Here is a 14,361-nt window from a genome sequence, read left to right as displayed (position 1 = left end):
TGCCTCTCTTGCTGCAGTAGCACAAATCATAGTGTTGGAATTAATATTCAGCCCACCAAGAGCTAAATCCTGTTAGTTCAGGAAAGAATCCCCTCTCCCTTTAGTCAAAGAAGATTAGATTAAATGAAAAGTGCTGTACTGTTTATTGCAATTACAGGTTCCACTGCTGGAGCAAACTTTTTATTTTCATACATGCAGACCCTAGAAATTTCAGCACAGTTGCAGGTACTAGTTCAAAATCCAGTTTTACATTAACTATTTCTAAATATTAACAGCAATGCGTTTTAAGAAAACAAAATGCGCCAAATTCTGCTCCAAGTTATGGATGCAAGCTCCAGTATTTTGGAGGCACCATATAAATGAGAGCAGAATTTGGCCCATTCTGTCTTGTTGATAGCAGGAAATGTCTTTTATATCTATAAAAGGAGTGCTATGCAATGAATAATAAACTTTATCAGACACTGAATTTGAAAAACAACAATCAAACAAAAAATCCCCTACAGAATGTATTGTAGGAAAAGAAAATTAGGAGCTTTTGAACATTCAACCAATTGATCCTATCATTGCAGCTTTTCAAAATACCTGTATATAAATACTTTCTAAAAGATAACTAATTTGTTTTACTCTATTATCAATGTGAGCAAGGAGTAGAATGTAATGTATTTTAATCTCATAATATTGTAATATTCTATGATCATATAATAATGATTCTAATAGCTCGAATGAACCACTCAGGAGTAAGCACTTGGACCCAAGTTTAATTGGTTTGGTTTCTGTTTTAAGAAATGTCTTATATCAGGTGAAGATAAATTGCTTTTGCTTTCCTGTCTGTCTTCTGTACCTTAGGGCCTTAGTTTTTCCCAGAACTGGATACATTGTTTAAGCTTGATGGCTGTTGCCATGGTCTGGTTGGCCAGGGCAGGATAAGAACCTCTACTAGCGATTACAGTGTAGGTGCCTCACAAAGGCTTTTGTTAGCATGCCGTACAGAAATGTAGAACCGCTTACCTCTACCCAAATTCTGGAGTTGCGGTGATAGTCCTGCCACCTGGCCAGATAGAGTCAAGATCCTTTTAGGAACCAGGAACCAAGGTCTCTTGCAATTCATTCTGCCTGGAGGAAACGATTCCAGCCATTAATTTGCATATGTCACCTCTCCATTTTAATCTTGTGGATGACGAGACTGACAGAAGAAATCCAAGTTCTCCAGATTGGGGAATTCTGAAGTCTTTAGCTTTGTGTACTCATGACCGCTGTAATGCCCAGTCAGCCATGGCACCAGCATTAAAAGAGTGAGTCTTTCTTGCCACTAGGAGATTTTTAATTGTCTATGAAACCAAAGCATTTAAACCCTCACCTAAGAAGGTTTAGGGTCCACATGCATAACATCTTTGGAGCTGGGAGGCAAGATATGGTATGCTTCACATTATCAGTTAAACAGAAGAAGTCACAGCACATAAGGGTTTCAGGGCTAAAAATTGTAAATGAAGTAAAATGAGTATGAATGTAAATTTTAATGGCATCTTTTAGTTTTTAAAATGACTTAAATTCTCTGAGTTTTTTTGTTTAAAATGCAGCCTATACAGAACACATTCTTGGGAGGCATAATTTCAGTTTTCTGCTCTGAAACCATAATTTCTTCCCAGTTAAAATATACAGTAAGTGAACAAGATGGTTTTATTTTGCTTGAAATGTACAATAATCCAACAGCAGAGATATCTGAATCCCAGCACTTGCTCCTGCAAACATACCTGTGCTGTGTACTTTCAACAGAAAAGCTACTGTATAGATATTTTTTTTAAGCACATGATAAAGCATGACATGTGCTTTGCTTACTGTCAGGTCACTTCAAGCTATGTCACATCATATGATGCAACATAGGCTGACATAATTTACCAAGGTTTGCTAGCTTTTACTGTGAACACATGCAGCAATTACCAGCGACTCTCCCCCATGAGTTACTGATGGGCCATTTGCCACATTTCTAATTAAAAAGACACGTAGGCTGCAGTCATCCTAAATACAATAAGGCTAGCGATGGCAAAAACTGCCCTGAAATGAAAGTTCCTGCCATTATAACAACTAGCTGACAACCACAAATGAAATGTAGTCCAAATAAGTGCTGAGATATTATGGTGAGGATGCAATATGAGAAACTAATTAAAATAGAATACAAGTGATTTCTTTTAGTGGATAGCACCAACAAGCTGCTAGGCAATTTATAGTTATGAAGATAATGGATGAAATCTTGGTGCTATTGAAGTCAACTCCCATTGAATAAGTAGACCAGAATTGCACTCAGGTGCCTGACGTGAAGAGCTTATAAAAGATGAACTGAAATGATCATTTATTTGATTAAGCAAACTTCCAGTTGAACAGTGTATCTGGACACAAACAAGTGAGAAGAATACAGCTACAGATCAGCATACAGAGCATCCATTATACTATTTTCTTTAAATATTGTTCCTGAAGTTATCGAGCATGAAACATTTTGCTAACTATGTAATTTAATCAGTATATATTTGTGAAAGCTTTGTCGAGTGACTAAAGCATTTAGCATTTACCTATACAATTAAAGCGTCTTTAAGTTTTACTGGATTTATATGTATGATACAATAAATGCTTCGGATGGCCACCAGCATTTTAACTACTGTGTCATCTCAACCTGCTCAGAGCTGATACACCCAATATAGTGGTAAAAATACTGGTTGTATCCATTTACATTACCACTCCCACCATTGTTATGACATATGGAACAGCAGTGGTGGGAAATGTATATCAATAATTGATATCAATATCTATAATAATATTGTGAGGGGATTTAGTCATGTTTACTACTTTTATTGTACATTTCAAATGCATAAAAACCTTTCTATATACATTTCAGATTTACTGTGGAACAAACATTATGCTAGCATCTCCACTATTGCTATCACCAGTAAAGCTGCACCAGTGCTAGCAATAGTAGGAAAGAAAAAGGCCAGTGTAGATACAGGCATAGACACATGGAGTAAGTTAAGGGGGCTAAGCTTTGCTTAATTCATATTCCTTCCCTTTGAGGGTTATGTCTTTGTCTTAATATTCTGTTCATGCATTTTGGGCCAAATCCTGTTCACTTTCCTCTTGTGAATAGCCCCTTGAAGTCAATGGACTCACTGTGTGAGTAAGACAAGCAGGATTTTATCTCTAGTATGTACTAAAAATGTAGAATAAAATCCACATCCAGTAGACTAAAATCTGCATGTTTTCTGTCATTGCAGAACCTGGTGAGGTTGGTTGTAACTTTCATGACTGAGGGTGGGAAGAGAGAGCAAGTTGTATGGTGCAGTGTAACTGCTGACATATGTATATGCCTTTTACAGAGCTGCAGTGTTGGTGGAAAAGACAATCCCGCTCAACTGTTTATGTTTGTTATTTAGAAATGACTGGGATCCCCCTGACAGAAAAGTAGATACCCGCAAATTCCGTTCTGAACCAAGAAGTATTTTTGAATACGAGCCGGGGAAGTCATCAATTCTTGAACATGAAAGACCGGTAAGAGGTGTATATGAAACGTGTTCCCACAACAAAAGGCTTAGTGAGAGTTAAATCTGTGCTTATTATTTTAACTGCAAATTATAACTAGTTAGTATTGAGTATCCACTTTTGTATTTGGAGTTTGGTCAGCTCACATGGAAAATTCTGCCTTGATTCTCCTGGATAGTTGTGTAGATAATTTGGGATTGTTTTGATTTACTTGTTCAATTTAGCTTCTTTGGCATTAAAAAGAAGTCAAAGAATCACCGTGAGAAATTAACCTCCTTTTAGATTTCACATGTTAGATGTAAGTTCATGGAAACTACTTGTTGCAATTTGAATGCATATCCAGCACTCAGTTTGTCACCTGGTTACAATAATTTTATCAACACATATGATTAACATAGGAGTTATGCACCTGCCTGTGGTGGTAAGTCACTAGATAGTCCAGAAAAAAAATCCTACAGTGTATTTTCTGGATATGTGCCTAATGGCATCATCTCAAGAACATTGTGTTGCCTGTACACTAACCTGTGACTAAAAAATTTTTATTGCTGTTTTCTGAGCCATATGTCTGTAGTTGTGAGATTCCCCACAAGCATGTCTAATAAGGCTGAAATCTAATGCTTGCAAAATGATCACTAATCTAAGTTTCCATTCACTGAAAAGGCATATGCAACCAGCTCTTCTACTGTACCCTGGTCGTGTTCCAATACCCTGTCATTTATGGAGATCGATGCATATGATGTTATCTTTTTTCTGCGAGATGCAATGGTTGATGGAGTCATGTTTTAAGGGGGAGTTTATGTAATTATTATGCATAGTATTATAACATTATAATATAATTATTATATTAGTATTATTATACATAAATTCAGAGGGCTCATTTTATTAATCGAAAAATAAATGTATCGCATGCATGGATTGTGGCATATATAGTATGTCAACAGTATGTTAAATAATTGCACTGATGGCTCTGTTTCATCATATTTCTCTATGGTTTATGTAATAATGTGGGTCCAGTTAACTAGCTTCTATAGCAAGCTGTGTGACTCCATGAAATAGGGCTCTTACAGAACTGGGACTTTCTTTCAAAGGGAAATTTCACTTTTCAGCACAGGCCATTTAAACTGACTGAACTAATTATTAGTTCCAATGATTTACCAAAATGTCCCTGACTTATGAGAGTTGGTAGTTTTATTGTCAAGCTGAATTTACAAATCTGTGAAAAAGTAATTATATTTTTGCTGAGTGATTTTTCTATCACAGTGGCTGTATTACGGATAGGGTCATTCACCAAACTTTTCAGTTGAAGACAGTCTTCAGCAAGTGAGAGGTGGCAGGCTGAAGGTAAAAATTGACTTTTTGAAAATTAGAGATATTTCATGTGAGGACACACATCTCTAATAAATTTGATTTTCTGGTATGAAAAATAAATAACGAGTAATTTCATACTGGGCCTGCAATGCTGAGGAATGTGATAATATAATTTTTCAACTTTAATAGAGATATGATTAAATAAGTTTTAAGATTTTAAGAAAATAAGATTTTTTTTCTAAAAATATTTGACCATTGCTGGAAATTTCTTAAGCAAATAAAATAAGCTTTTCCAGTAGAAAAGCTTTCCTCTTTTCTGATTGGATGGGGAGGATTTGGGGCCTAATCGTGCAACCTTTTCTTCCACAAGTAATCCTTATACAGACTCTTTGCAAGTCAGTGAACTACTCCAAAGGTTGCAAGATCAGACATGGCTGATGTAGTTACAGGCAATCATCTCTTTGCACAGCTACAGTATTAATAAATTCAGGGGAGGGGAACATTTCAATGCTATGTATTTCAGTTTTCAAAATGGTAATGAGGAATTTATGTAAAATACAGTAGCAAATACAGTGTGCTGCCCCTAAGATGGCTTCCTTTTGAGCAGATTCTAAATCCACACAAGTGCTAAGCTATCAGAATTAACATCAGTTTAGAAATTTCCACTGAGTAACTGTTATTGATTATAAAAGTTAAGTTACATGAAGTAATATATTGCTTTTCTGGCAGAATTACAATATTAATGGATGAAGGAAAGGCAATATGCAATATACAATACATTTAGATTTAATTAAAGCATTGTATACTGTATTAATTAAATCTTACATGGCAAATTCAATTGAATACTGGCTAAAAAACTAGACAAAGGAAAATGATACATGGCAGTGTATCAAGTTAAGAAAGAGTAGAAGAGTCTGCTAAAATCTATGTTAGGTTCAGTATCATTCAACATCTTCCTCAGTGATCTAGAAGAGGAAGTGAACAGAATGCTAGTGAAATTTTCAGGTGATACTAAATTGTGACCATTTCAAAGAGACCTAGAGAGATTAGAAACATAAGAAGAAAATAACAAAATGAGATTCATCTTGGAAAAATGCAAACTAATATGTATGAAGACAAATAATTCAAAAGCCATGTACTGAATGGTAGGGAGCAGCCTGGGAAACAGTAATGCTGAAAAAGATTTATGAGTGATAGATTGCAAAATCATGTCTGATTTGCTATGTGCTATGGATACAAAAAAGGCCAATGCAATTTAAGGCTGCAGCATCATGTGTGCAGCAGCCTCACATCACAAAGGAGGGAGGTAATAGGTCCTTTCTGTGTGACTCTATTGTGACATACCTGGCATGTTGCTTTCAATTCTAGGCACATTAGAAGAAAGATATTGACAAAGCTGAGGGAGTCCAGAGAACAGCAACAAAAATGATAAGGGGATTGGAGCAGATTGGCTTATGAGTAAAGATAAAATGACTGAATATGCATAGCTTGGTAAGAGACTATTGAGGATGTCTACCAATATTGAAGTGTATAAACCATGAGGAGGAAGAGGAATTATTTAGGATGCTGCTTTGGAGAGTATAACTAGGAGCAACAGAATGAAATTAAAGAAAAATAAAAGACTGAATTTTAGGAAAAGCATCTTGACAGTGAAACGTATTAGGCTGTGGAATAGTCTCCCATCAGCTAAATACCAGGTAAGGTAGTATCTGATTCAGTAGCCTAATAAATACATAGAATTATCACTTACTTATGAATTTAAAATAAGGTAGTTAATTAGTATTTAATACTTCGGATTTATTTTACTCTTACAAACTTAAAATTTTGTTCTCTACCAAATTAATCCTTTTGCATTTGGCAAATATATTTTCCCAGGTTTCTAATGGAACTAAAGGTGATTTTCTTTGCTTATTTGTACACCAGCATCACTGATGTTATGCCAGGCCTAGGAACATGGTATTAGTCTACATCTGCAATAAAGCCAGCAAAGAAAGTTTTTGGTGGTCCTACAAAAAGGTGCTTATAAAAATGTTTGATGTGACAAGTGGTAGATTTTTAGTAGGTATTTAATGCATATTATATAAGGGCAATCAACACCAGAGTTTGATAATTTCACATTAGATCAATTTCAAGTCTGAACTTTTTTACAATGGGCCTGATCTTGCAGTTGTTTTAAATGCAAAATTCACATTGACTTCATATGCAAGGGGACTCATTAATCTTAATATGGACAGAAATACAAAAGTATTACTATATGTACTTTAGCAGTAACAGCAAGGAGCTGTAAACTTTTTTGTGCCTGTGTGGAGAAATTTGGGTCTGATTTTTAACCTACAGCTTTCAGATTTGTTTGGCTCTGACTTTACAAGCTTGTTATTAGAACACACAAAATCAGCGTTTGAACTGGAATGGTCCTTTGTATCAACCAGGAATGTTATTTTAAATTCCTTGAAGCTGGAATTAGAAATTCAGCTCTCTAACTCATTAAAGAGATGCTTTCTTGTCACAAAGACACAAGAACTAACCAACCTGTAATGGACCTGGAGCCAAAACAGCCATAAGAAAACAAGTAGAGTGATTCCTTTTAGGGACCAAGAATAGACGGGGCAAATTAAGACAAAGTCATGATAAACACACTGGCCGTATTTCCAAAGAGACCTCAACCTTGCCTCTGAATATCCATCCACAGAATGTTGGATTTTTGCACAAGGAAGTTGGGTCAGTAGCCATTTCACTGCACACTTTTCACATATACACATGGTTTGTGGCTGTAAATGCATGTTTATGTAGATCAAAGTCACCCAGGCAAAATTCCAAATGAAAATATAGGAGCCACTTTTGAAAATGCAGTCCATATTGTCCATTAATTTTTCCTATGTTTTGAATACATTGATAGAATGTTGTGCTGAATACTCTTTGTAAAGGCCACAAGAATAAAGATTCTTCCTAAATCGTTATGCATTGTGGGAGAAATTCTCAACCTGCTATAAGTAATTAAAAATGTATTCAGTGTTATCTGTGTTAACTAGCATGTCATAAAGGGAATAGCATTCTTCTTGGATTTACATGTCCTTGTTACCCCTGGATCTATTCAAACCTAGTTTAGGAGACAAAACCAAAATTTCTTTTCTGTTGTCAAAATAGATTTGCCCTTCTATGAATCCTAGTGAGAAGAACAAAGAAAAAAGATCTGTTCAGCAGGGGAGGGGTACTGACAGCCAGGTGAAAGCAATTGGCCTTATACGATCCTAACACAGGAAATGCAGGATGTAGTTTAAGATGTACATTTTCAAAGCCCCAAACAGACTTTTCAGACAAATGATTCCCATTATAGTCAGTGGGAGTCATGTGGCCAAAGCTCTATTCAGTACTTGAAAAGAGGAAGAGCTCAGCGTCCAGCAAACTCACTATGATTGCTACAAAAAACTTGTAACCATGTTCGCTATAGTTGCACCACCTGCACCATGCCCTTTTGGTTTAATATGCTGCCCTCTGCTGCTGAATATGTAAACAAAACAAAGTGTCTTACCCCCATGGAGAAAGCCTCGTGTTATTCTATTTCTTTGTGTACTCATGCTATTCTTCGCAGGATATTATATAAGCGTCCTGAACAATTCAAAGACTGTGAAACTCCAGACAAATCTGTCATTTCCAGCTTTCTCTGAACAAACAGAAATACAGCTTTCTGTTTGTTTTTAAATCAAGATCTTTTAGGATGGCGAGAAGGAATGGTAAGATTTTGGCCTCCACCTCAATCCCTATGGGCTGCTCTGGTGGGTCATAAGAGTCTGGAAGACCATCCCTGAAGCTGCTTTGGGCTGGCATACGTGGCCCCACACTGCCCCCTCCGGCCGCCCTGTTTCAGGAGATGCAGCATAGAACCCAAGTGTCTGACTGATCCATTTTCTGTAAGGAACACCACTGACTTCTTTGTTGGTGTAGCCGGAAATGTTGTTATCCAGGACACACTGATTCACTGTAGGTTAACTCTGTGAATTCCTGAACCAACTGTTAGGCTACTCCATATGTCAATGTGACTTTAAGGAAAATGCCCTCTTTGGTATGAAAATCTATATAAAGTGCTCTTCTGTCTTAAATATAGTGTAACTTGGGGCTTGTCTACGCCATGAGGTAATGTGCTTTACAGAAGTGTGTTTTCTAAAACGTTCTAACATGATGTGCATTAATTGGTCCATGCAGACTCTCCTGTTGTGCACTAAAGGTTCCCTAGTGCACCTTAACATAGTACTCTTTCAAACAGCACTGTGTTAGAGCACCAGCAGGATCTACATGGCCCAATTAATGCACAGTAAGTGCACTTTAGCAATCATACTCCTACAGAGCACATTACCCCACTGCGTAGACAAGCCCTTAGGCTATGGGAATGAGGACAAACCAGTAGTTTTTTACTTTTTTCCCAGGTTATCTAGTTCAGAATCATGGTGTGTTTCAAAAAGGTGTGCAAAAAATGGAATAGTCCAAATATTGTAATTTGAAGATTAGGAAGTACTACTGATTAGTTCTCTGCATTCATGACTTTTTTCAGATGTTTTCCTTTGTACTGTCTTCATCTCTCTTCAGTTATCATACACTAGACTTCTGTAGTTTGTGTGCTCTTCTAAAATAGACATTTAATTCAAGACTAATAAAGTAGCAAATCTGGACTCGGCAATTCACGAAGCCATATTCAATGTAATTTTTCTGTTAAAGTCTTGGAAGGTATGTTGTATTGAATCACAGCAGATTGCCCATAGTAATATTGAACTATAAATATTGTAGAGATGAAGGATGATCTTATGACTGGAGTATAAGAGTATGACTCAGGAGATCTGAAGTCACTTCCTTCTCTGGTACGTGATATAGGCAAGTAATTTATCTCTGGGCTTCAGTTCCCCATCTGTAAAACTGGAATAATATTTCCCCTACATCTGAGGAGTGCTATGAGAATAAATCTGTAGTCTTGGGTAGTGCTCAAGTGCTATAGTAATATCTTATAAATACCTAGATCTAGATAGTTCAGTAGTGCTCTTAATTGTTCAACAGATCAAGATTGGTGATCTGTTGTGATTAAATCAAACCCTTTGAGTTTCTGCTAGAAAACTGCCATGGGATGTTTAATTACTGTAAATGGTCAAGACCTCAGCGTTCTTTTTCATGAAAAAAATAGCGCTATGCCTAGGGTGACCATATGTCCCTTTTTCATAGATTCATAGATACTAAGGTCAGAAGGGACCATTATGATCATCTAGTCCAACCTCCTGCACAACGCAGGCCACAGAATCTCACCCACCTACTCCTACGAAAAACCTCTCACCTATGTCTGAGCTATTGAAGTCCTCAAATCGTGGTTTAAAGACTTCAAGGAGCAGAGAATCCTCCAGCAAGTGACCCGTGCCCCATGCTACAGAGGAAGGCGAAAAACCACCAGGGCCTCTTCCAATCTGCCCTGGAGGAAAATTCCTTCCCGACCCCAAATATGGCGATCAGCTAAACCCTGAGCATATGGGCAAGATTCACCAGCCAGATACCCAGGAAAGAATTCTCTGTAGTAACTCAGATCCCACCCCATCTAACATCCCATCACAGGCCATTGGGCCTATTTACCATGAATATTTAAAGATCAATTAATCATGTTATCCCATCATACAATCTCCTCCATAAACTTATTGAGTTTAACCTTAAAGCCAGATAGGTCTTTTGCCCCCACTGCTTCCCTTGGAAGGCTATTCCAAAAGTTCACTCCTCTGATGGTTAGAAACCTTCATCTAATTTCAAGTCTAAACTTCCCAATGACCAGTTCATATCCATTTGTTCTTGTGTCCACATTGGTAATGAGCTTAAATAATTCCTCTCCCTCTCCGGTATTTATTCCTCTGATATATTTATAGAGAGCAATCATATCTCCCCTCAACCTTCTTTTGGTTAGGCTAAACAAGCCAAGCTCCTTGAGTCTCCTTTTGTAAGACAGGTTTTCCATTCCTCGGATCATCCTAGTAGCCCTTCTCTGTACCCGTTCCAGTTTGAATTCATCCTTCTTAAACATGGGAGACCAGAACTGCACGCATCTGCACTCCAGGTGAGGTCTCACCAGTGCCTTGTATAACGGTACTAAAACTTCCTTATCTCTACTGGAAATACCTCGCCTGAGGCATCCCAAGACCACATTAGCTTTTTTCACAGCCATATCACATTGGCGGCTCATAGTCATCCTATGATCAACCAATACTCCAAGGTCCTTCTCCTCCTCCGTTACTTCTAATTGATGCGTCCCCAGCTTATAACTAAAATTCTTGTTATTAATCCCTAAATACATCACCTTACACTTCTCACTATTAAATTTGATCCTATTACTATTACTCCGGTTTACAAGGTCATCCAGATCTTCCTGTATGATTTCCCGGTCGCTCTCTAAATTGGCAATACCTCCCAGCTTTGTATCATCCGCAAACTTTATTAGCACACTCCCACTTTTTGTGCCGAGGTCAGTAATAAAAAGTTTAAATAAGATTGGTACCAAAACTGATCCCTGAGGAACTCCACTGGTAACCTGCCTCCAGCCAGACAGTTCACCTTTCAGTAGGACGTGCTGTAGTCTCCCTGTTAACCATTTCCTTATCCACCTTTCAATTTTCATATTGATCCCTATCTTTTCCAATTTAACTAATAATTCCCCATGTGGCACGATATCAAATGCCTTACTGAAATCTAGGTAAATGAGATCCACTGCGTTTCCTTTGTGTAAAAAATCTGTTACTTTCTCAAAGAAGGAGATCAGGTTGGTTTGGCACGATCTACCTTTTGTAAAACCATGTTGTATTTTGTCCCATTTTTGGCTAGGCCCATCCCTTTTTTAAGCCTTGTCCCGACTTTTTGACAAAAGTGGCATTTGTCCCATTTGCTTTTACCAACTTGATCAGTTGGCAAGAGCAAACAGGACAAATGCCCACTTTTGTCAAAAAAAGTGGGGTGTGGAGGAACATGCGGGGAGAGGAGGGTGTGAGCGGCGATGCCAGCCCCATGCAGGAGAGGAGGCAGGGCTTGGGTGGAGGGTAGGCAGGGCTTGAGCTAGCAGCGATGCCTGCACCAGGCTTGTGAGGGTGGGGAGGGCAGGCAGGGCTCGGGCAAGCAGCAGTTCCATCCTTGTGTGGGGTCGGGGGGCAAGGCTCTGGCAAGCAGCTCAGGCCAGGGGCTAGCCCCATGCGGTGTCCCATTTTCCCTTTGGGAAATATGGTCAACCTAACTATGCCCCATAACATCATATTGAGACATTGGCTCCAACTTGATTCAGGGCAGTGTTGCCTACCGAATCACCAACATCATTCTTCAGGCAGGCATTGGGTTAGTTAGTTTCTGAGTGGCAAAGAGTCCTGTGGCACCTTATAGACTAAGGAGCATGAGCTTTCGTGGGTGAATACCCACTTCGTTGGATGATCCACGAAAGCTCATGCTCCACTACATCTGTTAGTCTATAAGGTGCCTCAGGACTCTTTGCTGCTTTTACAGATCCAGACTAACACGGCTACCCCTCTGACGTTAGTTTATGATATATGATAAACTGGCATATTATAGCTACACATTACTACATTTTAAATACAATCATATGAGTTTAAGAATAAGGGGGGGCTGTATTTCAGAAACTTTAAACTAAGGGTATGCTGTACCTTTCTGCCAAATGACAGTTTACTTTAGGCTGCACAAAAGAATCCAATACCCTTTGGAAAGTATTTTAAAAAACAAAGTTTAAAATAAATTTATCCCACTGGAGCTGCCAGTATTTTGGACTGTTGTTTTTTCATGCTGCATGAAGAATTCTGTCACTTACTTTTCTGCTCCTTGGACAGTTTCCTTTAAGCTATTTTTTACCACTGGGGTGTGTGGTACAGGGTCCCATTCGGTGCCAATCCACAGAGGACATGAGGTGTTACAGCCCCAAGCTACAGAGCTTTGCTTCTTTAGCTCAAGTTGTAGCAGCTCATGTATTTAACTTTGGAGATCCTCATTTTAGTCCCAGATGTGTTGGCCAAGGTGGCAGCTCACTAGCTGTAATTCATACTTGTTCCCATTTTTTGCTGCAAAATGTAAACATTTTCATATGGAAATTAATGCATTGACAATATAAAAATAATGAAATCAAAAGGTCTGCATTAGACAAAAGATTTGTTTAAAAAACCAAAAGCACTCAGAATCCATAATTACTATTAATATAAATTTCAAATAAGATGATTTAAATAGATAGCAGGCTCATTACAGAGGCTGAAATGGCTTTTTAACATAATCATGCCTGCATGATACATATTGCTTATCTGTGCTGTGTGCTTAGCTTAAGGTTGAAAAGATACAGAATTAACATGCCTTCTTTCGTAAGAAGACCAAGAGTGGCTGAAAGCAACATTGCTAAAATCATGTGTGTCTATCTACCATTGGTCAGTTTGGGTACTTTTTTGTACACACTAAAGAAGAAAACAGATTTAAATGTTTTCTTAACAAGGAATCTTCATATGCTGGCATTAAGTGTACTGAACAAAGTGTTATACACAAAACAAGCAACTAGCCATTACATTTGTTCTATAATTATGATCCTTTCTTTTACAGGACACATAATAGGTTTTAGATCCTAATTGTTCATGCTGCCAAAGATAATACTCAGCTTTTGAAAAATTATTTTTAAAGTGCTTGACATTTTCCATATTCTGTGTAACATTATGCAATGACCACTGGAAGAGCAAGCTGAAAAAGGAGGCATTTTAAAACAAGTGGTCTGTGACAAAAACAAACATGTTCCATGTAGAATCCCATCTTCATTCTTGGGTTTATTTCATTCCCTTTCCCCCTATTATTTGTTTTTTGTGTGTGTGTTTGTCGTGTTAATGTGACATGACATTTCCAGCACTTTGCTCAGTGTGTGCCTTTTCCTTCCCTTTTCCTTCACAACGGCTCCAGACTGATCATATAAACCCAGATGACATAGATTTAGAAAATGAACCCTGGTATAAATTCTTTTCAGAACTGGAGTTTGGATGTCCGGTAAGTGAGGATAGAATATTAATATTTAAACATCAGGATAATATATTGCTAAAATACAATTCACCAAATACCAAAGAGACGTGTGTCTATCTTCTCATTACATTAAACTCATCAATATTACATCTTCATCGGTGTATGGTAACATTTGTTTCTATGTAATATGGGCCCAATTTTTGATTCACAACTCAGGAAAATAGCCCACTAAAGTCCGCAGGAGTTTTACCTGAGAAAGAACAGCAGAATTGGGTCCAGTGTATACATTCGGCCATTTTCTTTATTGAGTGCTTAATCTGCCAAAACACTGATTTTAATCACTAATTAAGGTGCATAGACTACATAAAATAAGTGGTATATACAAGTTGCTAAGTGTAATATCAGTTGTATATGAAACATAATTGTTTACGACTTTTACTAAATTTTTGCATTTGGAAAAATTAGATTAATTAAATTATCAAGAGTAGAAGACATTTTTAAAAATTATAGATTCCAAACAGACTAAAGCCA

General features: G+C 37.6%; 1 protein-coding gene across 14 annotated transcripts in view; it reads left to right on the top strand.

The window, feature by feature from the left end:
• SORBS2 (sorbin and SH3 domain containing 2) overlaps positions 1 to 14,361 on the top strand; it is a 273,664-nt gene that overhangs the window by 203,445 nt on the left and 55,858 nt on the right. For 9 of the 14 annotated variants that reach the window (XM_037897659.2, XM_027826104.3, XM_043546103.1 and 6 more), the window contains one exon: positions 3,420 to 3,534. In XM_037897659.2, the coding sequence (XP_037753587.2) occupies positions 3,420 to 3,534 (115 nt within the window). Of the gene's footprint in view, positions 1 to 3,419; positions 3,535 to 13,773; positions 13,858 to 14,361 lie in introns of all 14 variants that reach the window. The other 5 variants (XM_037897656.2, XM_043546101.1, XM_037897655.2 and 2 more) reach the window with 1 other exon arrangement.

Source organism: Chelonia mydas, chromosome 4 (genome assembly GCF_015237465.2).
Source record: "Chelonia mydas isolate rCheMyd1 chromosome 4, rCheMyd1.pri.v2, whole genome shotgun sequence".
Lineage (NCBI taxonomy): Eukaryota > Metazoa > Chordata > Testudines > Cheloniidae > Chelonia > Chelonia mydas.
This window is presented reverse-complemented; position numbering and strand designations above follow the sequence as displayed.